Here is a 22,061-nt window from a genome sequence, read left to right as displayed (position 1 = left end):
GGCTGCCGCACATCGGATCACCCGCTTTTGCTCCGTTTCAACCCCCGACAGAATTCCCATTAGTACTATCGCATTCGACGACGACGACGACGACGACGCCGACGCACTCCCCGAGCAAAACAAAGAACCTTGGATCGTTGAATAGTGACTCGGTACTCAGTGCCACTAGTGGCCTCTGGGGAACTGAGAATGCTAGGGTCCGACCACACTAGTTCACCCACCACAACTCCGGTGGCTCTCCCGCAAACGATCTCAACGATGGCCAGTTCGCAAGAAGTCACGAAGCATCCAGAGTTTTACTATTCAGATGGCTCGATTGTGCTACGTGTACAGAATACCCTGTTCAAGGTGCACCAATCCGTGTTGGCCAGACATTCCGATGTCTTTGGAGGGATGTGGGATATGCCCCAGCCGGATGGGATCGAACTCGTAGATGGGTGCCCCGTCGTAGAGCTTCAGGACGATGTTAAGGACTTCACCGATACCCTTTGGGCCGTATACGATTCATTGTGCGCCATTTTCTTCTATTATTTACCGTGCCAATGCTGAACGATCCTATGTTGAAGCCACTTTGATGCGCTCGACCCCTTGAAGAGTTCTCTCAAGGATCTATTGACCTTTATCTCTGGAGTGCTCCAAGTCAGCACCAAATACAACATGGTTAAACTGCGCAAGAAGTGCATCTCACTTCTTCTGGTCAAATTCCCTAACAATTTCGAAAACTGCGCGCAACTCCTCCAAAACCAATCCAAGTACGATTCCCCGGATATCATCCGCCTAATCCGCCTCGCGCGTCGAACCAACGTACTAGAGGTCCTGCCCTGGGCATATTACCTCTGCACTCATCTATCGGTTAACGACATCATGCACGATCGGGTACTTAGTTGGGAGGACAAGGCGATCTGCCTTGCTGGTAAAGAGCGTCTGTGGCAAGCGCAGAAGAGCACTTCGAACTCTGTGCTCTTCAGCTTCACACCTGTACCACAGTGCGCATCTCAATGCCAATCTCGCCTCCTCACTTCAGTCCCTGGAACCACTCTGAACGGCCCCTCGAGCTCGAGCACGCCGTTGTTGATGGGGATGCCTTATCGAGAGGCTGAAGAGTTGCGCCAGAATCCCCATCCTTTGGGTGAATTCGATGGCTGGACTAGTCTGGAGCGGCAAATCTGCTCGAAATGCCTGAGCCATCAAATGGCTCTGCACAAGCAGGGTCGTCAAAAGATCTGGGAAGCCTTGCCTACCTACTTCGAACTGGGAACATGGGAGGACATTCGTCGGGAACAGAGTTCGTAGAAATCGCTTTCTTGTTATGCTTGCTTTCGCTTGTTGTATGGATACCTCTTGTGTTTTAATAGGGATTGTTGTACTCACACTCTTGTAATACTACTAGTTTGCGGTCACTTCTGGCATCGCAATGCGTCTCCTCCATGACGTCCCAGCTTCGGCTGCCTCTGTGGGTTTAGCCTGCACCATGTCCTGAGGCTCCAGGAATGCGGTAACAGTCACCGACAGGTCTTCCTCCAAAGGCTTGACTGGTCCGGGTACGTCACTGGGTTGAACTAGTGTCTGGGTGGGAGTCGAGCAAGTGCATGCCAAGCAATTCCCGTACGTCGACGGGAGGTAGACCGCCGGAGGTCGACAGAAGCAGTCGAAAATGGGGCAAAGACAGTAGCACTGCTCGCACTGTGTCGAAGTCCCCGGTGTAATTACCGATTCGGGGAAGGAGACGCTTGCAGCAGGTGAGCGGCAAGTCGGGCAATTGGTTGCCTTTGTGCACGAGCTGGAATAAATTGGAGGAGGCGGGTAATAGGGATAGATGGTGTTCGAGGTGGTCAAGGTCGTGGGTGCGACGGTGATAAGTGTCGCAGGGGGCTTCTTCGTAAGGGTGCTCGATGTCTTGGTATCGGGCACACACGTGCACAATCGACAATTCATTGGTGGTGGCCCGGTGTACCATTTTGTAACGTAGCCTAAGGCACACTTGCATGCGACCTTCCCGCAGTTAGGGTCGGAGATGTCCAGGCATTGCGATAATTCTGGGGATAGCACGATATATCAGGATTCTTTTCAAAGGTGTTGCGGCTTGAGAAAGCCCCTTACCGGCGTTGATAGGCTTGCACTCTATTAAAACTTGGGGGAAACTGGTTCGAAATGATGTTCACAAGGGCGTTTGCCTGTCGGTTAGAGACCTTCACTCACTCTGGGTTGGCGCATTCGGTTGGACCAGTGTACCCGAGTCCTCCACCTATCAATACGTTATTCAGCGAACTCCTCAGGGGCGACAGTGTCCAAGTGGGAGACTTACATTGGCCAAAAAGAGGTACACCAGTTGGACTCTGGGCTCTTGCGACTCTGGGAAGAGCAAAGAGCAGGCCGGCCAATGCAGGCAAGAGTGTCCCTCCAAGGCACATCATGGCGGAAAGGATGGTCGGGCACCAGGTAATCGAGGGCAAGAGCAGAGGACAGCAAGAGCTCCACCTCGTTCGATGAACGCTTTATATGAGACGCCTGTCCTCTTCCAAAATGGTTCTCGCACACGTCCCCAATTCTCCGAGGGTCCCGTTAAGTTTGGATGGAAACCAGAGTTCCCTGTTGCTCAATCCGGCAGGAAGATCGTCTTCCGACAGCTATAACGAGGTCTGGGACTGTCATGTGGGCGGTGTCGCCTGTGGCATAGACATGTCCTGAGAGCCGGAAGCAGTGGGTATGAGACAGTTGGGGGATAACGAGGCCCGTTCGAAGCTCTGAGTGCCAATACACGTCCGACCCTCTGGAATGTTAATAGTTGGACATTTGTTAAGTCCGGATAAGAATCGGGCAATCCAAGTGCTTCCCTGCCAAGGAGGTCAGAGCGGGTAGATCTTTCCCGTTTAGTGTACGACGGCAACGCACCAATCAGGCTTTCAAAGCACAGTATTAGATATATCGTGGTAGATGGTGTTGAAGAGAGGACGATGTTCCTAATGCTCACTAACAACTAACCCTCCGCAAGATGCTCAGCCGCTGCTGACGCTATGAGATTTGCGAGTTGTTTCCACGGACTGCCACCGCCACCTGGGAGGACGAAATTGAAATTCAATGCCGAAATACGCGTCAGCCTCCCGTAACCGTTGAAATAAGGGAGGAAAAGATGTATATCAATGTCCCCCTAGGTTGCATAGTTCTCTCAGTAAGCCATCTCGATTGCTTGGTCACCTCAATTTCTTCCGGGTTTCCGGGAGGCGTCGCGTCAACGTTTTCAACGAGGGCTTAAAAGTGGACAGGAACTAGCCCAAGACAATCAATCAACGACCCCCTTTAACACAATGTCTGCTCTTACCAGCTTGCCTCTATACGCCTACTCTCTTCCCGCAGCCTGGCTGCTACTCATGGCTCCTGCGTTCCAGAAGGTGAGAGTCAGATCCGGCAGTAAACCATGAATCGGAAATCCAGACGAACTGACAATTCCATTAGAGAAGCCTACTCGTCGCTAGCATGAAACTGGACAAGTAAGAGGAACAGCGGCGCGCTGTATTACGCGTAGACTTACAATATGTCCACAAACAGCGTAGCGCCGAGAAGCAACACCGCAAAGTACCTCGCGTCAGACAAGGTTGATCCGGCGCTTAAAGCCAAGGTGGAGCGTCTCGATGGCGCTCATGCGGTATGCGTTTACTCCACAGCCCCTATTTTCATGACTTGCTGAAAACACTCGCCTCAACGTTCGAACAGAATGGACTGGAGAGCTTCCCACTCTGGGGAATCGCTGTCCTTTTTGGAGCTTATGCCGGAATCGACCAGTCGATGCTGAACAAGGCTGCCATGGTGTAGTAAGTCTTCGAACGCCCACCTCGATGTTCCGAAAGGTTGTAGGTAGCTAACCCCATGTGCACCGCGCACTAGTGTAACGTCAAGGCTTGCCTTCAATTACCTGTACGCTGTCCAAACTACAGAGTTCCTGGGCAGAATGAGGTACGTTCTAACCGCCCGCTTTCTTGATTTTTATCCCTGGCTGAGCGTTCTGTTTTCTCAGGTCGCTTGTCTGGGCTGTTGGCGTCGGTAAGCTTTCAATGCATGCAGTCAAACTCGGGCAGGGACTTACCTTCTTGTCACGTAGGGGCTTCGCACTTCCTGTTTATAACTGGCGCTCTGAAGCTCCACTCGAAGTGATGGGTATAAAATCTCGGGATTAGTACTAGATCGGCGGTACATAGGACGTTTGCTATAAAGAGGGACATTGTACCCCAACTAGCAGTACCGCACCAATGCAGCTTCAAGTCCCGTTACCGGAAATTGGAGACCCAGAGGAATCAAGAAAGCGTACAGAGGCCTTCATCCAGAACTACCTTGCGCACGCCTCTGTCATTTCTGGACACGCGTCTATTACTGCCTTCCATTGTTCCTGCGTGGCCCACCACGGTATATCCCGCAGGCGAAGGGCTGACTCGCCAACCGTGAATACGTCTTCCCCGTTGACATAGTCATAGACCAGGGTCATCCGTGCAGGATACTGGGACAAGCCCGTCAAAGTTGAAATGGGGTTCCCTTTGCAGTGTGGCATGGCCTAAAACCAGTATCGCCAATTTCATGGCATCAGACAAGGTGGACCCTGCCTTAAAGACCAGGGTCGTCCGCCTGGAGGCTGCAGCCACCTATGTCTCTAAGCGAAGCATCGGAGGATGAGCGCAGGTGTTCTGGCCCGACAGAATGACATGGGAGGTACATAGACCTCAAGAGATAATGACGATCGCCAGTCATCAGTGAATCCACCCGCAGGTCGTTTTCGTGGTTCATTTAGGTTGGTGCGTCTTTAAGGTGCTTTCACGGGGATTGGCTCTCCGTCAAGGCGACGATGGCACAGATTGCTGGGCCTCTTGGCCGATCCGTGCGGCGAATGCGGTCGCTCGTAACGCGTAACGCCTAGGGTTCAAATAGCTATAATACAGTAACATACCGATAAAAATACACGGTGGTAAGGGTTCGTTTGCTCATGGTATACCGACCCAGCGGTACAGGACAGTTCCCTGGAAAGGTGGAGTAAGTCATTGGACCCGATCAAGAGGTGAATGAAGACTCACCGTACTATTGTCTTTCTGGACAGCCTTCCGATTTACTAGGGCAATGAGACACTTGTTCACACGTGCTTGGTTTAAATCGGGGGGTTTGATGAGGTCGGGAACTGGTAAAACGGATAATGAGGAGAGTGTTATCTGAGAATGGCTTTGCCACTTACGTTTCACCGTGTTGTTGGGAGCGTTCATCAGACCCTCAATGACAGTTTCCATGTTTCGACGAAGGCCCTAGGATCATCCATTGGAACTTATGTCCCGGACAATTGCGCAAATGACTTACAGGGTCGCTCCCTCGGAACTCCAGAGGAAGACAAGAGATTATACGCTCCAATTCCATCTGGTTTGGCTAGTCAGCTTTCGTACTAGCTGCCATTGACCCGTTGACACCCTCACCGATCGTTCTTTTCTCTCCTTGGCTGTCATCTTTGGCTTTGCACCGGGTTTCTTCTTGGGCGGGAGCGCAGATTTGTTTGTTGTGCTGGTAGTCGCCGTGGTCGTATTGGCCAAGTATGTTGTATCGACCTCGGTCATTTCAGTCATTGCCGTCCTATCCGCCTGCGCCTGCGCTTGTGCCTGTAAAGCTTCCCGCTCCATCCTAGCTTTCTCCTCGGCTTGAGCCCGTTGCAGGGCTTCCGCGGCTTCCCTAGCGTGTTTCTCTAAATCAAGGTTAACAATTGCAAAAGATTGGGCTAGCTCGTCACGACGGACCTGCTCTTTGTTGAGCGAGTCTAAACGAATCTGTAGATGGTGCCTTAGCCATGAGTTAGCTACAGCATCGTTCGTTGAACGGGAAAAGTCTTACCTGTATCCAATCGGTCGTCAATGCGTTCATATTCATCACGTAAAGCCAGCTTGCAAAGGATTCGTTGAAGGTCGCGAGAGACTCGCTCAGCTGCTTTATGCCCTCCATGTTTGTCTGGAGCGTTTCCGCCTCGTCCAGGAATTCAGTCATTGCGGGTTCCAAAAATCCAAGGCCATGGGGCGCATCTGGATAAGCGCCAGACCGGGACAGCCGAAAGAGTGATCCCTGAGAGATGCGGCGAAGTGGTGTTCGATGGGGCGTCTGCGTTGGATGCGACATGGCTCAAGTTGTCGACGCGTAAAAGGGTGATCTGATGCTGCAGTGGCCGCCGTTGGTCGTCGTGGACGTCGAGCAAACATGCCTTGAGGTCGTCGCGATCGCCCGTCGCGGTTGCGTCCAAATTGCAACAAACAAACTCGTCGCGTTTCGATTTCGTTCTCGCTTCGAAGGGTTCGACGGAGACCATGAAACCCCGACAACGCTATTTGCCAGAACGATGTTCTCTTTATGTAAATTCCTCTCCTGGCCTATCTCTCATCGCTTCCGAATTGCGGGTATCGTTTCTCCATGCGAAATGAACGACATTTTAGCTGTCGGGGCTGTGAATAAAAGGCCTCAATGAGCTCCAGAATCCATATCTCTTTTCTTCACCCAGGGCCAACTGAACCTCAGCTACTATTCTGTTGAAAGGTTGGTTGCCGCTGCTGTTCTTTGTTAGCAATATACTGACGACGTTTCTTCAGGACCAGATGACGCCCATCGCTGATCACCAAACTCTTTCGAGTCCCCACACCTCGCATCCCATTGTCAAGAGCCTGAGAGAGCAAGGGATTTCCTTTGTTCGCATCCAATGGGTCGACCTCACCAATGTGGTCAGGTGTCGGGTTATACCGATGTCCTCCTTCGACAAACTCCTTCGGTCAGAGCGACCAGCCATATCCATTTCCAAGGCCGTGCTTGGGCTGGTAGGCCACCACCTTGCGGAGACCTTTAACGGCACCGGCGTATGGTCCTACTTGCTCGACCTCACCTCGTTGAAGCTATGTCCCTATGCCCGACGCCATGCAAGTGTCATGGGCTGGTTTCACGAGGCAAGCCCTTCCCCAGCGAGGGACCTTGGGATCAGCATTTGCCCTCGCACCTTGCTCTCCAACGTTGTCGCCAGCATCCAGCAAACCCATTCCGTCGATCTCTTGGTCGGATTCGAGACGGAGTTTGTCTTGATGAATCCTGGATCCTTGGGATCTGTTGGATATCACGCTTATTCCACCACATCTGCTCTGTACACCGGATGCTCAGAAGCCGTTGTCTTAGAGGAAATCGTCCACGCCTTGCAATCCTCTGGCATCGAGGTGGAGATGTATCACGCGGAATGTTCTCAGGGCCAGTACGAGGTCATCACCGGCCCGCTGCCTCCCATGCAGGCTGCAGACGCATTGGTCCATACTCGAGAAACCATCTACAACATCGCCAACAAACACGGACTTCGAGCCTCCCTTTCACCCCGCCCATTCCAAGAGTCGGCCGGATCTGCCAGTCACCTTCATTTTTCTGTTCGCTCCTCCGAACCCGCCCTCGAAGAGACAGTATCCATTGACGGAGTCCAGCTGCGGAGATGCGAGGCATCGTTCATAGCATCTCTACTTGACCACCTGCCATCATTGGTGTTTTTGACTTGTCCCACTATCCCCTCCTATGGAAGGATGAAAGATGGGATTTGGTCCGGTGGTACCTACGCATGTTGGGGTGTAGAACATCGCGAAACCGCGATTCGCGTGTGCCATCCCACTTCTCCCGCCGCACGAAACTTCGAACTAAAAATGGTAGATGGCACCTCGAATCCCTACCTCGCCGTTGCCGCTCTGGTCGCCGCAGGTTCAGAGGGCATCCGCAATCAACAAGCGTTAACCCAAAGGCCACTCCAAGGAGCTTCAAGCGCGATCGAAATGACGGCTTCGCAGCGGGAAGCCTATGGAATCTCAAAGAGACTCCCACTAACCCTTCAAGAAGCTCGTCAAATGTTCCAATCAAACACGCTGCTGCGAAAGGCGTTAGGAGACGGGTTCGTGGATTCCTACCTGCATGTTAATGATGCCTGGAATGTATACCTCACTTCTCATGACGACGTTCTTGCGAGGATATTTTAATTGGACTGCTCACTTCGGTTTGTCCTATGCCTCACTTTCCGTTGCTAGTGCATTAATCTTTTGTGTGTATAATAGCATGTAGTTTGGGCCAATACCCGCGCTAATCGAGATTACTGCAGACTCTTGCATTGATAAACTGCGGTTCGCCCTTTCCCTCGACTGTTATCCATACCGTAGGGAGGCTGCAGCGTTCGATCCCAGGCCTTACTGAGACTTTCGAAATCAGCGTGGACAGCATACTGGAATGAGAGCACAATGCCCAACAGAGAGAAAGCGACAATATTTCTCGGCTTGAGCCCGTTGAACCAGCTTGCAAAGTATTCATTAAAGTAAAGGTCGCGGTAAGATCTGCTCAACTGCTTTATGTCACCCTCCTTGTTTCCGCCTAAAAACCCGAGAGATAAGCGCCAGGCCGAGACAGTCGAAAAGAGTGATCCCGAGGGATGCGGCGAATGCCTGTAATCAAGTTGTCGACCAGGTACCGTCTACCCCACCTGCTAACACCGTGCTTCAGGTTCTTGTCTATGTATGCCAGGCGACATAGATACTTCGACGAGGTAAAGCCCTCAGATTTTCTCTGAGCGCATTTCAAAAGAAGCTGAATCTCTGTTGGGGGTGCTACGGGCCTCGAGCACTGAAGAGGATAACAGTCGAAACAAGCGCTCATCATTAATTGTATAAGTAGCCCTGTTTGGTACTTATCTCGTGCTTAGTCCTTCCTGGTAGGCAAAGCTAGCTGGCATTTTCGTTTCGTGGGAGGTTATCCGATGATTCGGGTTGGGACACTGCGCCAGCCGCTCTGTCGAGCGTTGGCTTCGCCAACTTGTGTTTGTTCCATCAAACCAAACAAAGCGAGACAGTGCGCGCTGGTTTAGGAGCCTGGTTGTCGACACGTTAAACGGTGGCAACGTCCTGGTCGTCGTGGCCGAGATGGTGGGCGGAGTCCCGCATTTACCTGTCGCGGTCGCATCCAAACATTGACAAATAAACCCACCGCGTCCCCAGAAGCTCCGACGGTTTGGAACTTGGGACGTCCTCAAACCCCGACAACAATGCCCGTCTCCTTTTTTAGCTCGTCTTCTCTTCGCGAGGTCAAATGAACAGAGATTCTTCTGTCACCAGAAATGCTCACAGAATATTTAAAGGTTGCCCAACGGTGACAGTGAGCCCCGTTTCTTTCTTCACCTCAGAAGCAAACTGAATCCGAGCTGCTTCCAGAATCCTGATCCTGTTCAAAGGTTGGCCCCCCCGCCTTTCTGGATCGTATTGTTAGTGACTCCTGCCCTCAGGACGAGATGACGCCCATTGCCGTTCAACCAATTTCGACTACGAAGGCTTCGCATCCCATCATCAAGACCCTAATAGAACAAGGAATCGCTTTCGTTCGCGTCCAATGGGTCGACCTCACCAATCTAATCAGATGTCGCGTTATACCGATATCCTCTTTCGATAAGCTCCTCCAGTCCGAGCGACCAGCCATATCCATTACCAAGGCCGTGCTTGGGTTGGTAGGCTACTGCGTTGCGGAGACCTTTAACGGTACCGGTGTATGGTCCTACCTGTTCGACCTGACCTCGTTAAAGCTATGCCCCTACGCTCCACGTCATGCAAGTGTCATGGGCTGGTTCCATGAGGCAAGCCCTCCTCCAGCAAAAGACCTTGGGATCAGCATTTGCCCTAGAACCTTGCTCTCCAAAGTGGTGGCCAGCATTCGACAAACTCATTCCGTCGATCTCTTGGTTGGATTCGAGACAGAATTTGTCTTGATGAATCCGGGATCCCCGGGACCTGTTGGATACCGCGCTTATTCCACCACATCTGCTCTGTACACTGGGCTCTCCGAAGCCGTCATATTGGAGGAAATCGCTGATGCGTTGCAATCCTCTGGCATCGAGGTGCAGATGTATCACGCAGAATGTTCCCAGGGCCAATACGAGGTCGTCACCGGCCCACTGCCTCCACTGCAGGCCGCAGACGCATTGGTCCATACTCGAGAAACAATCTATAACGTTGCCAACAAACACGGACTCCGAGCCACTCTCGCACCCCGCCCATTCAAAGAGTCAGCGGGATCCGCCAGTCACCTTCATTTTTCCGTCCACTCCTCAGAAACCAACCTTCAAAAGACAGTTTCAATTGACGGAGTCCAGCTTCGCCAATGCGAGGCTTCATTCATAGCCGCTGTACTTGACCACCTCCCATCTTTGGCGCTGTTGACCTGTCCCACAATTTCTTCCTATGGAAGGATGGAAGACGGGATTTGGTCTGGCGGTACCTACGCCTGCTGGGGTGTAGAACACCGAGAGACCCCGATCCGCGTGTGCCATCCCACTTCTCCGGCCGCCCGAAACTTCGAACTGAAGATGATCGATGGCACCTCGAATCCTTATCTCGCCACCGCTGCTCTCATTGCTGCAGGTTCGGAGGGCATCCGCAATCACCAAAATTTATCCCAAAGGCCGCTCCAGGGAGCTTCGAGCGCGATCGAAATGACGGCTTCGCAACGGGAATCCTATGGAATCTCAAAGCGACTCCCACTCAACCTCCAAGAAGCTCGACAAGTGTTCCAATCAAACACGTACCTGCGAAGGGTGTTGGGAGAAGGCTTCGTGAATCCCTACTTGCATGTTAACGACTCTTGGAACGCACACATTTCCTCTCAAGGCGACGACATCACCACGAAGATATATTAATTCGACCACTTCCGTTTGTCCCATGGTTTGCTTTCCGATACCAGTGCGTTGATCCCCTGTGTGTACAGTTGGATGAAATACAGTGTATTTGGTCCTCAAGTCAAGTCCGTTACCCGCGCCCGTCGAAGTCACTTTTGCACCGAAGACGCCGATATGCGGACCATAGCCCCTTTTCTTCCATTGTCCATACCGCAGGGGACGCTACTGCGCTCGATCTCAGGCCCAATTGAGACCATCGGAATCAACGTGGACACAGCATGCTGGAGCTAGAGAGCAATATAAATCTGTTCATCAGAGAGAAAGCGACCGGCCATCACGACCTTACCGCGCGCGATCGACCTCGGTTTCACGATTCTTGCACGCCGTGCTGGAAGTCTCCGGCCTTACCACAGCTCAGAACTCGAGGTCATCGGGCATATGCGAGGCTTCGTTTGGCCCCTAGTCGTTCGATCCAACCCAGGGAGCAATAGCCAAATTAGCGAATTTCCGAACCCGCTTTGGTGCCCTTGCCCCACTGTCTGAGCTTTGAAAGCAATATAGTCGCTCACATCTCAGATCGCTGTGCGATGTGTCCCACCTATTTCACTCGACACCGGTTTACCTCGAGTGCGCCGCGAGACACAGTGCTCCGAGACAGAATTGTGGAGTCCAGTAATTCAGTTATAACTGGAGTACGACTCAAAAATCGTTTCTTTTTCTGCTCCCTGCACATCCATCCCTTTTGATTTCACAGTCGAGAACAAAGGTTAACTGCCAGATTCCCAAGCTTATCTGTGTTAGGCGACGAGATTTTGGTGAGTATATCGCGCACAATCCTCATGGCTGACACGCATTGACCATACCGCAGTGGTTTTGATTGGGCTCGTTCTAGAGGTTTCTATCGCCCTTGAACCCATACCACTGTGAGTCTACATGTATCCTTCGTTCATAATCCAGTGGTTCTGACTCTCCCTTTCCTACTAGTCCGTCGACATGTCCAAGTTCGCTACCTCAAGCGCACATCCTCCCCCTGGGACTTTGATCGACAACGACACTCTCGAGCTTGTCGAGCTCGTTGGTAGCGGCGGCTACGGTGTCGTTTATCGCGCGGTAGAAACGACGGCCAAACCTGGAAGGAAGCCGAGGACATTCGCAGTCAAGGTTCTCAGCCGGACGGATGGACGAAGGAACACTCACATCCGGGAGGCTTCCCTCCATTACCACGTTTCTGGTCACCCTCACATCATCGACCTCTACCAAGTCCTTGAAGACGACAACTACATGTACTTCGTCATGCAATACGCTCGCTCCAAGGACCTCTTCCACCAGATCCTCAACAAGAGCTACTACCTCGGAAACGACCAGACGACGAAGATGGTGTTCCTCCAAATCCTCGACGCCGTGGATCACCTGCACCAGATGGGTGTCTACCATCGAGACTTGAAGCCTGAGAACATCCTTTGTCTCGACGAAGGTTACCGTATTGCCATCAGCGACTTTGGCCTCGCCACTACCGACAAAACAAGCGTCGAGTTCCGCACTGGAAGCGTCTATCACATGAGCCCTGGTGAGTGTTACGATCTTAGAACCTGGGCTAAAAGGCTAATAATGACGTTTAAGAGTGTCAATGCGGACGCTATGCCGAAGATGCCTATTCACCCATGTCCAATGACGTTTGGTCCTTGGGCATTATCCTATTGAACATGGTGACTGGAAGAAATCCATGGAAGTCGGCCACTACCGAAGATCCCGTGTTCCAGTCTTATTGCCGCTCTCCCTTCAACTTCTTTTGCTCGGTTCTCCCGATCTCATCCTCCCTCAACAAAATCCTTATCCAAGTTCTGGATCCCAACTGGAAGACGCGGATGACATTGAAGCGGCTCAGGCAAGAGATTGAGAAAATCGACACCTTTTACTCGCCGAAGGTGGTGTTCGAGGGGAGTTTGGCGAGATGTCCTTGGGAAGTCGATGGCTCGCCGGCGAAGGCCAAGGACCAAGCTAACAAGCCTGCCAAACGGCCACCTGTCAAGCGAAGGCCTGTTCCTCCTACGCCTGCTGGCGCGAAGCCCTTTGTCAAGAAGGAGCACGAGGCTCCGCCGCCTTCAACCCCTCCTGACGCTGTCAACCGTGAAGCCCACGTTCGCCATCGCGCGACGCCGCCCCCACCCCCGCCCGCGACTCCCGTCAAGCAGGAAGCGCAGCCCCCTCGACGTCGACCAGCCCCACCTGTCGACGACTTCTCCGACGAAATGGACCACGCCAGCCTGGGCGATTCGAGGATGGAAAGCGTGTCGTTGGACGAAGCCTCCTCATCCGACAACTCTGCGTCCATCGACCTACCTCATACTCCTTACCATTCTCATCCTTCCTCATCCTCGTCTGCCACTTCATTTCCCAAGACTCCTGATACGGGCGGCTTTATGGGCTCTCGCAGGGAGAACAAGGTGGACGTTAAGATCATGGCTTCCACCCATACTTCTCCTCTTTCAAGCTTTGGCGGACAAACTCACGCCCCTACTATTCTGAATGATTTCTCCTATATCGACCTCTCGTTCTCCAAGGAATCCCTCAAGCGATCCATAGATCAAGCCATGCTCTCCCCCGCCCCTTCCCAATACTCCCTTCATGAAGCTTCCGATTTCTCCAAATGGTCGGATTCCACGGATACCCTGGCACAGGATCGCCGTCGATGCGCCAACGACTCACGCTCGGAAGTCATCCTCTACCCCGATCTCCAAACGCCCGCCCCCTCCAAACCCATCGACATTGTTGGTGCTCGGCAGCGGCGCGGTCCCTCGCGTCCGAATATGTTCGATGACCCTTACTATCCCCTACATTCGAACAGCTCTCACCAACGCGCTCCAAACTACCCGCCTAATCCATCTATGCGGCCGTCGCATGGATATCCTCAGGGGCGAGTGGCTGCGATGAAGAGGCTTTGGGAGAAGAAGCTTCCCTCAAAGCCTATGCAGTCGTATACTGGTCGTCGGCCATGTTGTAGTCCCCCGCAGGGCAATCGGTACTGGTTTACTGGAAAAGCCCTGGCCTAATTCTCGAGGCCAGGCACCTCTTCCATCTTTGTTCTTACTCGTTCCTTCTTTCTTTCTCTCTTTATGGCTTTTTTTTGGTTCTTATGGTTCATGTGCCTTACGCTATTTCGGTCTTCTACCTTTCGATAGTCTAGGAATATGTATTACTACTAACTGTATACTCTTGTATTTTGTATTGACACCCCATGCTTATGCATTTTGTACACATCTGAGCTTTGCGGAAGGCTGACGGAAGAATTTGATGGATGCTATGACGTTTTGCTAACTTGGTCTTGAACCACATCCTCACCTGGGTCCATTTACTCCCTCGATTCATGGATGCCTTTCCCTTCGGCTCCTGGTATCGAGCAACCTTGAACCTACATACGCGTCAAATCAGAGGGATGTATTGTCACGCCTAATGGCTGCACGGTCGAGCTTGAAACCCTCGTGTACAAAATGGCTGGTTCCTTGGGATTGGCCAGGATAGCTAGGCAGCTCTGGTTTTGAATAGGCGGGGTAATTCTCGGACTCGAATGGGCTACAGCTGGTTCTCGAAACTGACAGCGGAGAAACTCGCCAAATATAAACACCAAAAGCTGGACTCCTGGACGTTGTGGACGATATGATTCTCCTTCCAATCGTGTTGTTAGGCCTTGCTACCAAGGTCTACTCCCATGGATTTGTCCAGGAAGTCGTACTGGGCGAGACGAGCTATCCTGGGTATCACCCTTATGTCGATCCGTGCGTTCATTTCTTCCTTAGTTATCCGTTTGTAGTATCAATGTTAGATGTGTTCCAGGTACCAGGACCCCGTCCCTGAACGCATTATTCGAAAGATACCCGGGATCAGTTGAGTTCTTCTTCGTCGATACGCCTAGCTCACGCTTTCTCATGGAGACTGCTATAGGTCCGGTTGAACAGCTTGACTGGATAGAGTGAGTCTTCCTCCAACGAAGATCATGCGGAAAGTTGACCTTGCCTCCTAGCGTCCAGTGCAACGGCGAATCGGCGACGGGCTACTACACTGAACCCGCTCCTCTGCTCGGCAAGATTGCAGCAGGCGATATCATCAAGTTCAACTGGATAAGCTACGGGGGCGCCAAGGACAATCACCACGGCCCAATGCTCACCTATATGGCGAAAGTACCAGAAGGACGCGACGTCCGGGAATGGAGTCCCGACACAGAGTGAGCGATTTTTGACTTTTCTCCCACTCGTCTTCCTTTGTTGATCCTTTCGAAGGAAAGTTTGGTTCAAGATCGACCATAGTGGCAAGGATTCCGAAGGCAAATGGGCCGCGACAGATCGACTGAATGAAGCCAATGGCACATATACCGCTCGAATTCCACCCAACCTTCAACCCGGCCAGTATCTCATTCGACACGAGTGGTGAGTGAGGGAGCCGCAGTGTAAGGATTAGGCTGATGAGGCGACCCCGCAGGATTGCATTGCATCTTGGTGAGCTCAGTTGCTCGAACATGGGATAACAAACATAGAGGTAACGTGTGATTCAGCACACTCGTATCCTGGGGCACAGATATACCCGATGTGTGTGCAAGTCGAGGTCACTGGAAATGGGACAGCATTCCCAACTGAGTTCGTGGCATTCCCTGGAGAGTATACTGCCGAAACGCCAGGCAAGTCCTGAGTTTATTTATTTCGAAATGACCATTCCTGCTCACAGGGCACGTTCAGGTATTATATTCGATGTCTGGAACTGTAAGTGGTTGATGATGGAAGCCCGTCGGATACAAGAACTGAGCGAATCGATTTTCTGCAGACTTTGGGGTGAGTTTCCAGCGAACCGGAGCAATAACATTATGACTTAGTATTTTCCCTTCTAGCCTTACCCTATCCCAGGGCCAGACGTGTGAGTTCCTGTCAGTCCTATGTTGGCCAACTTCTGAAAAATCTATGTGTAGCTGGACTGGTGGAAATTAGTCAATTCTGCCTTCTGGCGATGTACTTTACGTCAAAGACCGTCGACCGGCGTTTTTTCTTATCCAGTTGGAGCAATGCAATATAGCTGGCGTTGTGAAATTGAAGTTCACCCTACTCTTGGCCTGACCTTCAAGGTTATGGGGTTTCTAACGGGTTTAGCCCCTGTTGAAGCACTTTGCTTGGAAGTAGTGTTGTTGCGAGGTGGAGGTCCCTCAAGGCGGAGTTACCTTGAGGTCCCGTATTTGTGATGGTGGCGTTCTCAAGGTCCCTTGAGGTGGCCTTGATGTGTTTTCCCATCCCTGTAACGGAATCTCCGGGACGGTGATGTGGCAGCGAGCGCGAGCGCTTGTCGATGCAGAGTGCATTAAACTTGCTATACTTCACTTGCTATTCTCATTTTACTACCTTATGACTTCAAGGATATGCAAGAGTGCTGTGCTTCCCGACCTCTAATACCGAATTCCCAATTCAACGTGAACAGGTGCTTGGGGCAGCTCGAGACCTTGGGATATGGCCGACAAACTGCGGAATACCCTTCATTTCATACTAATGACCTTCTGGATAGACAAACACCTTTGAATAGTTAAGAAACTTGCTCTTACCGCGAGCGTTGTTCGTGTTCATTGCAACTTTTGATTTTCTCATCCCCAGTATAGAAATAGGTATTCGTGGGAATGGACCTCAAGGTCCAACGAGGTAACTTGAGGTACTTAACGCCACCAATCACCTTGAGGTACCTCCACCTCACCTCGCAACAACACTACTTGGAAGTCGCCGTACTTGGATCACAAGGTATTTGATCCGGACACCGGCACCTCGGCATTCATTGGACATGGTGCGCGTTGCTGCTAGCATCCTGCAGAGCTTCCTTCCTCGAGTCTTACTACAGTCTCTATTCGTCTTGAGCTTCCCGGTACATGTTCCCAAACACTTCGACGTACTGTCAAATACGCACGTATCTGGATGCGTAGCCATTGCTGGCCTGCGTTCAGACGACATGTTGAAGGTTTGATCTGACGCTTTTGTGTTCACAAAACACGTTACCGTTACCGGTGCCGTTAGCCTCCACATCGTCTTCTTACATTCATCTCAACATGGCCCGAATCCGACCTTTCTCTTGACCAAACGGCTTCAGGCGCGGAAAATCCATGAAGGATACCTATGGCGAACTCCACCTGGTGAATTGATTCGTTACATAGCACATTCGGCATACGAGAATCATAACCATCATTTGGGGGCGGCATGTGCTCGTTCCAGGACCGGATTCATAGACAGTCAAGTTGAAGATCATGCGGGCGGCAATCACAGTCTGTCGAGGCGACATGATTTGGAAAACCTACACGGAATGCAAGTTGTAACCTACTCTACAGGTGCGCCCGAATGTCATGGATGTTGACTCTGAATCGTTCAGATGATTTACTGGTCGCCCACGCGTTTGCATTTAGTATCTGCTCTGTATTTTCTGGTATACGACGTGATTTTGACCTATGGGGATGAGGTGCGCTTTCCCCATGAATCGAGGTGTCCATTATACTGACTTCTGCGCAGGTTACCTACATCTGGCCGTAAGCCATCTTCCAGTTCCAAGGGCATGTTGCACAGAAACGGCGGTTAATTTAGGAATCCTTCGTCTAGGATTCCGCTGAATCGGACAAAACTGGCTTTCCTCTTCATTCGTTACTTCCCGATCCTTTTTCTTTTGTGAGTGCTCTCCCAGTCCAAGGCCCCTTGACTCCTGTGCCTGCCAAACCTTTCGCTAACGAGGCCACGCAGCTCCATCCAGTTCTACGGGACACCGAACGTTTTTTACTCGAGCCATGATTGTTATATCTGGAACGCTTACCAGGCCGTTGCGACCATCCTCATCATCGCTGGCGCCGACTACATCTTACTCTTGCGAGGTAGGTTTGCACAAGTCACCCCACCCACTGCCTTTGTAATCGCCTCCGGCTCTGACGCACTTTTTCCTTTTTTCCCTTCGCAGTGTTCGCTTTATACCCCTCTAACCGTCCCATCAAATATCTCACTATGGCCCTCTACCTCGCTGAGCTGGTCATGACGAGTGTGGGCATGGGTTTGGCTGTCCCGGAGCTCACGTACGATGAGCATTGCGGGGTAACTGACGCCCCAATTACCTTTCTTATTGCCGCGTGAGTCTGCATTCCGATCGTATCCACTAAGCCGGCTTCATCATACCCGTTACCTCGATGTATATCTTCCGTCTGGTACTCTTCTGTTCCTTCTTCATTCTGGGAACCATTGGAAGGCGGCAGTCTGTCTTCAGTCGTAATGCTGTATTGGTGTTAACTTTACTTACCCCAGTGGCGTCCCGATCCTCTTCCAAACCTACCTCTTCGGTATCATCGCCTGGAAATTTGTACTTTCCATCAAGGAGGGATGGGGCGACGTTCCGATCATGAGCATCATCATGAGGGACAATACTTGGGCTTTTACCCTCCTCTTTCGTGAGTCTTACATCGAACTACCTTCTGTTCATAGACTGACATTTGCCAATCCAACAGTCATATTGATAGCAGAAGCTTTCCTATACGGGATAGCAGAGGACGCATACATTGGGATCCTGTACGGATGGCTGAACGCCGCATTCTCATTCTGCGTATGTGTTTTCCTCCGCTTTAAATTTTGCTATTCCCAGTGTAACCCGATTTCACAGGGATACCGCATTTTGATCAACCTCAACAAAGCTGCACGAAAATCTCCCAGCGATGCCTCGACGGGCGCTAGCATACAATTTACGTCGAACTTTACGACGAAAGGAGATTTGGGACTCTCCGATTCTGAAACTGATGCGCCGACGGAAAATGAAGGGCAGGATAGAGCGCCCGGAAAAGTAGGAGAGGCGTATGAAATGACCCCAATAGTCGGGAGCAAGGGAAAGGCCAAAGAGTCGAAATTCACGGCAGCATCGTACTTGTAGGTTCGAGATACATGAACTCTTTACTAAACTTGGGTTTGAAATCAGGCTTGGGACATGGGTTTGTTGTGCGTTGGTATTCAGTTTTTTCTGGCGGAGACACAGCAGTAAATTAAATAGAAAGGGAAATTTCGACTAGGCCGGAATTCTATTTGTGATTCAAGACCACTGCAGTCATTTACACACAAGGATTACATACAGTTGAATTAACTTCTGCCTTCATTCTCTCGTGCACCAAGCCTTTTTCAACGCATCAAGCTCACTTACCACCCTCCGGGGCCACCAGGGAACCTGGGAGGCTGACCATACCCAGATTGATAAGAGTCAGCAGAAGGGAACCCTTGAGGTCCCCCAGGGAACGGGGGTGCACCGTCGTATCCTCCGGCATCAGGGAATCGAGGCGCAGCGCCGGGGAACCCAGGTGCAGCACCAGGGAAAGAAGGCGGTGGAGACCCACCAGGACCGCTCGGGAATCCAGGTGCGGCTCCTGGGAACGAAGGAGCTCCTCCTCCTGGGAAGCTGGGAGGAGGGGAAGAATACGAGGGAGAGTATCCTGGTCTGTTGGGCTCTACGAAGCTGCTATGGGGTGGGCCGTAGGTCGAAGGAGAGGGTGGCACTGGGGGAGCACCGTACGTCGAAGGCGAGGCAGGCATGGGAGGTGCGCTAGGCGCCCCTCCTCCGAAGTACGAAGCAGCTTCACCGGAGGCAGGGGGGCCATGTGAATGCCCGCCATGTCCGTGCCTATGCCCGTGTGCAGGCATATCCCTAGCATACCCGTGCGCGCTTCCAAACATCGACTGCGCAGCCGAGAACCCAGGAATATTCTGCGCGTATCCTTGCAACGTCTGCTGGAACTGGTGTGCTTGGCCTTCGGCGAAGGAACCCTGCGAAGCGGGTGGGCCACCGTCCCCCGCAGCCCGAATGTGCTCATGGTTGCGTACGGATTGTTTGGAGAGGCGTTGGATGATTTGGTGTTTGTTGGGGAGCTTCTCGACCCAGTCGCGCATGCATTGGAGCATCTCACGCTGAACCTTGGAATTGGGGTTATGGAAGTCGGGGTGGAAGCTTAAGTGAGAGACGGTGAGATGATGCTCGAACCAAAGGCTGTAAGGGATGGACCTACAGGCATTGAGTGACCTCTTCAATTGTTTGGTTCACGTTCACGCTGGCGTCGTCCCAGGCTTTGATGATCAAGGGGACGGTGTTGATCTTTGGAGTGGCGCCAAATCAGAAAGTACCTCGACAAGATATGGCGGGCTACCTACAACGATGACTTGGGCAAGCTTTCCAGCTGGTTCGTTGAGGATGAGGTTCTATCAATTTAATCAGTACCATCGTCCGAATTGAGTACCAGAGTACTTACAAAGTGGTCTTTGCTCAAGAACGAGTGGGTGGGATCCGACTAGCAAATGTTAAGTCACAACCGAGTCCCTTACGATGTGATAAGCGAGAACACGTACAGCACGAGGATCGTTGAAGACTTCGTATTGATCGTGCTTGTCGACCACTTCTGCAGAAACAGTGTGCAGACCTTCAGTAGCAGTCTTGAGGATGGGCTTCAAGAAGGGCTCGATAGTGGTGAACACGAAGACGGAAATAGAGTCTGTGATCTTATCGAGTAAGCTTCCCAGACCCGGGATTTTCTCTGAAAGAGCGAAGTTTTCGATCTGCGGTCAGTGCGGTGATTCTCGAATGGTAGGTTAATGGACTCACCGATTGTCTTGGAGATCTTCTTCATCACTGAATCGCCCGTCAGTCATGTTATGACCAATGACATACGGGGGATACACTCACCAGAATCTCTGAACAGAAGAACCTGCCAGAGGGTAGCGTGAAGCTCCTTGGGACTCATTTCGTCGGGATTCTTGCCACCCGCTGCAGGTCCTGCACGGATTCTTTGGATGTTATCAAGGTCCCTGGACATCTCACTTCCTCCGCCACCGGGAATGGCGAAGAAGAGGTCGCGCAGGGCGTCGGCGGGATCGCAAGGTGGTCCTCCGGGACCGCGCGTTTGGGTTTGAGCTTTCGAGCGGGCTTTATCGAGTTCGCGGTTGAGGTCGCTCACGGATGCTTCACTCTACATCAGTACAGAAGCGGGTGAGAAGGGATAATGATGGAAAATGCAGAAGAAGCTCACGAGTGAGTCGCTGGCACCTCCGAGCAGCGAGTGGAAGAAATCATCACTTCCGAAAGTACCGGTCACAATTGGGGCAACCCATTTCCCGTTGGGAGCCTGCACCCTGACATTATCGCCTACATGAGTAAATACCTCATTGTAGCCCATCCCAACCAGAGCCAATTCGCAGAAATTGGAATGAGCAGAGTAGTCTTCGAGGGTGTGCAATGCAGTGCCAAGGAGCCTGAAAGCCTCGTACTCGTCCTGCTTCTGGCCGCGGGATCGGTGGAGACGACCGTGATGGATGCAATTCTCGAGGATGCGGCGGACGTAGGCTTTGGAGGTGTCCCAGTGCCCGTCCTCGTTAGCGATGTAGTTCTTCATTCCGGTTCGGGGATCAATCTCGAGTTCACGGGGCTGTGTTTTGGGAGGGCGCGGATCGTTAGTATGTAATGCCATTTAGGATGGATGACGTTGGGGTGTGGGTTGAGGGGATGGGAGACGTACGTCGATGGGGGGGCGGAGACCTGGGTGGTATTGGCGAGGGTCTTCTCCGTCGCCATAGCCCTTTGGATTGTCAATGTGCTCGACGGGAAGGTAACATCCGAGACGCTCCTCGGTGATCTCGAATTCATTGGTAGCATATCCATGGGCCTTGAGGACGAGGTTAGAACTAGCAATCGAAAAGGACAGAGGCGGCGTACCATAAATCCAAGAACCATAAGCAAATTGATAATAGTCTAGAATCACGCGTCAACGGTCGAGTGGTGGCGTCAAGGACAAAGCCAAGCGCACCTGCTGAGGCATCTTCTTGAGCGTCGCAATGTCGATCGCCTGACTGTAGTCTCGCAGCCAGTTGCTGGAAGATACAAAGTTAGGATTGTCAATAAACAGAATATGTATACACACCCAAAGTAGACACGCTTCTTGTCCAAAGCATTGAACTTGCGGCCCTTGCCAATCAAGCTCGCCAGAGCGAACCCGCCGGCAGCGCCTTTGGCCAAATCGTCCAATACGTCTTCCTACAAAACGTTCAGAATTTATAAATCAAAGAATATAGAGGCACGCACGATATCGCCATGTCTAAACGCCCTTCCCTCCATATACGCAAACCTAATCACTCGGCTGCGTCAGACTGGCCGATCTCCTGCAGATCTCGATATCACATACGAAGGAATGTTGCCGGCGCCAAAGGCGTAGACGCCATTGCGCGACAGACAAAAGACCAGCACGAATAAAAGTGCTGGCAGAAAGTAGGTCGACGATGAATACGACCTGGACATGATGGTGGTTAGTGGACAAGGGATGATGCAGTGCCCCTGTCCCTGTGCCTTATGAGCCCATCACCAAAGCGGTACACTGCCG

At 51.9% G+C, this 22,061-nt stretch overlaps 12 protein-coding genes across 12 annotated transcripts; 8 read left to right on the top strand and 4 right to left on the bottom strand.

Annotated features, from left to right (window-relative positions):
- Positions 1 to 258: 258 nt before the first annotated feature.
- CC1G_07632 (hypothetical protein) lies at positions 259 to 1,293 on the top strand (the record flags this gene model as incomplete). The annotated part of the gene is made up of 2 exons (XM_001832320.1): positions 259 to 509; positions 567 to 1,293. 2 exons carry the CDS (start codon positions 259 to 261, stop codon positions 1,291 to 1,293), a joined length of 978 nt encoding a protein of 325 aa, XP_001832372.1.
- A 93-nt stretch (positions 1,294 to 1,386) lies between these two features.
- Positions 1,387 to 2,414, bottom strand: CC1G_07631 (hypothetical protein; the record flags this gene model as incomplete). Its single annotated transcript, XM_001832319.1, has 4 exons — positions 1,387 to 2,036; positions 2,101 to 2,141; positions 2,200 to 2,245; positions 2,306 to 2,414. The coding sequence occupies 4 exons, from the start codon at positions 2,412 to 2,414 to the stop codon at positions 1,387 to 1,389; spliced, it is 846 nt and encodes a 281-aa protein (XP_001832371.1).
- Positions 2,415 to 3,301: 887 nt separating this feature from the next.
- On the top strand, positions 3,302 to 4,272 carry CC1G_07630 (hypothetical protein). Its single transcript, XM_002910500.1, has 7 exons — positions 3,302 to 3,389; positions 3,454 to 3,488; positions 3,547 to 3,643; positions 3,712 to 3,809; positions 3,883 to 3,951; positions 4,013 to 4,038; positions 4,097 to 4,272. Exons 1-7 carry the CDS (start codon positions 3,306 to 3,308, stop codon positions 4,147 to 4,149), a joined length of 462 nt encoding a protein of 153 aa, XP_002910546.1. The 5' UTR covers positions 3,302 to 3,305; the 3' UTR covers positions 4,150 to 4,272.
- On the top strand, positions 4,245 to 4,460 carry CC1G_07629 (hypothetical protein; the record flags this gene model as incomplete). The annotated part of the gene is made up of 1 exon (XM_002910499.1): positions 4,245 to 4,460. The coding sequence occupies one exon, from the start codon at positions 4,245 to 4,247 to the stop codon at positions 4,458 to 4,460; it is 216 nt and encodes a 71-aa protein (XP_002910545.1).
- Positions 4,461 to 4,967: 507 nt separating this feature from the next.
- CC1G_07628 (hypothetical protein) lies at positions 4,968 to 6,003 on the bottom strand (the record flags this gene model as incomplete). Its single annotated transcript, XM_001832316.1, has 6 exons — positions 4,968 to 5,003; positions 5,058 to 5,158; positions 5,213 to 5,279; positions 5,332 to 5,388; positions 5,445 to 5,789; positions 5,854 to 6,003. 6 exons carry the CDS (start codon positions 6,001 to 6,003, stop codon positions 4,968 to 4,970), a joined length of 756 nt encoding a protein of 251 aa, XP_001832368.1.
- Positions 6,004 to 6,349: 346 nt separating this feature from the next.
- CC1G_07627 (FLU1-II) lies at positions 6,350 to 8,132 on the top strand (the record flags this gene model as incomplete). The annotated part of the gene is made up of 3 exons (XM_001832315.2): positions 6,350 to 6,454; positions 6,597 to 7,915; positions 8,120 to 8,132. The coding sequence occupies 3 exons, from the start codon at positions 6,350 to 6,352 to the stop codon at positions 8,130 to 8,132; spliced, it is 1,437 nt and encodes a 478-aa protein (XP_001832367.2).
- A 959-nt stretch (positions 8,133 to 9,091) lies between these two features.
- CC1G_07626 (FLU1-II) lies at positions 9,092 to 10,840 on the top strand. Its single transcript, XM_001832314.2, has 4 exons — positions 9,092 to 9,162; positions 9,219 to 9,238; positions 9,290 to 10,706; positions 10,762 to 10,840. Exon 3 carries the CDS (start codon positions 9,296 to 9,298, stop codon positions 10,691 to 10,693), a length of 1,398 nt encoding a protein of 465 aa, XP_001832366.1. The 5' UTR covers positions 9,092 to 9,162; positions 9,219 to 9,238; positions 9,290 to 9,295; the 3' UTR covers positions 10,694 to 10,706; positions 10,762 to 10,840.
- An 825-nt stretch (positions 10,841 to 11,665) lies between these two features.
- CC1G_07625 (other/RAN protein kinase) lies at positions 11,666 to 13,722 on the top strand (the record flags this gene model as incomplete). The annotated part of the gene is made up of 3 exons (XM_001832313.2): positions 11,666 to 12,239; positions 12,293 to 13,440; positions 13,585 to 13,722. 3 exons carry the CDS (start codon positions 11,666 to 11,668, stop codon positions 13,720 to 13,722), a joined length of 1,860 nt encoding a protein of 619 aa, XP_001832365.2.
- A 604-nt stretch (positions 13,723 to 14,326) lies between these two features.
- CC1G_07624 (hypothetical protein) lies at positions 14,327 to 15,352 on the top strand (the record flags this gene model as incomplete). The annotated part of the gene is made up of 6 exons (XM_001832312.2): positions 14,327 to 14,445; positions 14,541 to 14,639; positions 14,691 to 14,891; positions 14,947 to 15,093; positions 15,146 to 15,162; positions 15,219 to 15,352. 6 exons carry the CDS (start codon positions 14,327 to 14,329, stop codon positions 15,350 to 15,352), a joined length of 717 nt encoding a protein of 238 aa, XP_001832364.2.
- Positions 15,353 to 15,550: 198 nt separating this feature from the next.
- Positions 15,551 to 16,010, bottom strand: CC1G_15183 (hypothetical protein; the record flags this gene model as incomplete). The annotated part of the gene is made up of 2 exons (XM_002910498.1): positions 15,551 to 15,607; positions 15,873 to 16,010. 2 exons carry the CDS (start codon positions 16,008 to 16,010, stop codon positions 15,551 to 15,553), a joined length of 195 nt encoding a protein of 64 aa, XP_002910544.1.
- A 1,663-nt stretch (positions 16,011 to 17,673) lies between these two features.
- On the top strand, positions 17,674 to 18,583 carry CC1G_07623 (hypothetical protein; the record flags this gene model as incomplete). Its single annotated transcript, XM_001832311.2, has 4 exons — positions 17,674 to 17,795; positions 17,968 to 18,110; positions 18,168 to 18,262; positions 18,320 to 18,583. The coding sequence occupies 4 exons, from the start codon at positions 17,674 to 17,676 to the stop codon at positions 18,581 to 18,583; spliced, it is 624 nt and encodes a 207-aa protein (XP_001832363.2).
- A 260-nt stretch (positions 18,584 to 18,843) lies between these two features.
- On the bottom strand, positions 18,844 to 21,979 carry CC1G_07622 (heterokaryon incompatibility protein HET-C; the record flags this gene model as incomplete). The annotated part of the gene is made up of 14 exons (XM_001832310.1): positions 18,844 to 19,645; positions 19,704 to 19,789; positions 19,846 to 19,893; positions 19,944 to 19,982; positions 20,041 to 20,225; positions 20,294 to 20,320; positions 20,375 to 20,657; positions 20,718 to 21,113; positions 21,204 to 21,350; positions 21,401 to 21,436; positions 21,492 to 21,555; positions 21,606 to 21,718; positions 21,767 to 21,809; positions 21,867 to 21,979. 14 exons carry the CDS (start codon positions 21,977 to 21,979, stop codon positions 18,844 to 18,846), a joined length of 2,382 nt encoding a protein of 793 aa, XP_001832362.1.
- Positions 21,980 to 22,061: the final 82 nt, after the last annotated feature.

This window comes from Coprinopsis cinerea (genome assembly GCF_000182895.1).
Source record: "Coprinopsis cinerea okayama7#130 chromosome 9 map unlocalized cont3.9, whole genome shotgun sequence".
Lineage (NCBI taxonomy): Eukaryota > Fungi > Basidiomycota > Agaricomycetes > Agaricales > Psathyrellaceae > Coprinopsis > Coprinopsis cinerea.
Note: the sequence above shows the minus strand (reverse complement) of the source record. Positions and strands in the feature narration are given on the sequence as shown.

Excerpts from the sequence above, each read along its gene's own strand:
- CC1G_07630 (XM_002910500.1), top strand. The coding sequence starts at position 3,306 with ATGTCTGCTCTTACCAGCTTGCCTCTATACGCCTACTCTCTTCCCGCA. Across the intron at positions 3,390-3,453 it reads TGGCTCCTGCGTTCCAGAAG|AGAAGCCTACTCGTCGCTAG; the intron begins GTGAGAGTCAGA and ends CAATTCCATTAG. Across the intron at positions 4,039-4,096 it reads TGTCTGGGCTGTTGGCGTCG|GGGCTTCGCACTTCCTGTTT; the intron begins GTAAGCTTTCAA and ends CTTGTCACGTAG.
- CC1G_07626 (XM_001832314.2), top strand. The coding sequence starts at position 9,296 with ATGACGCCCATTGCCGTTCAACCAATTTCGACTACGAAGGCTTCGCAT.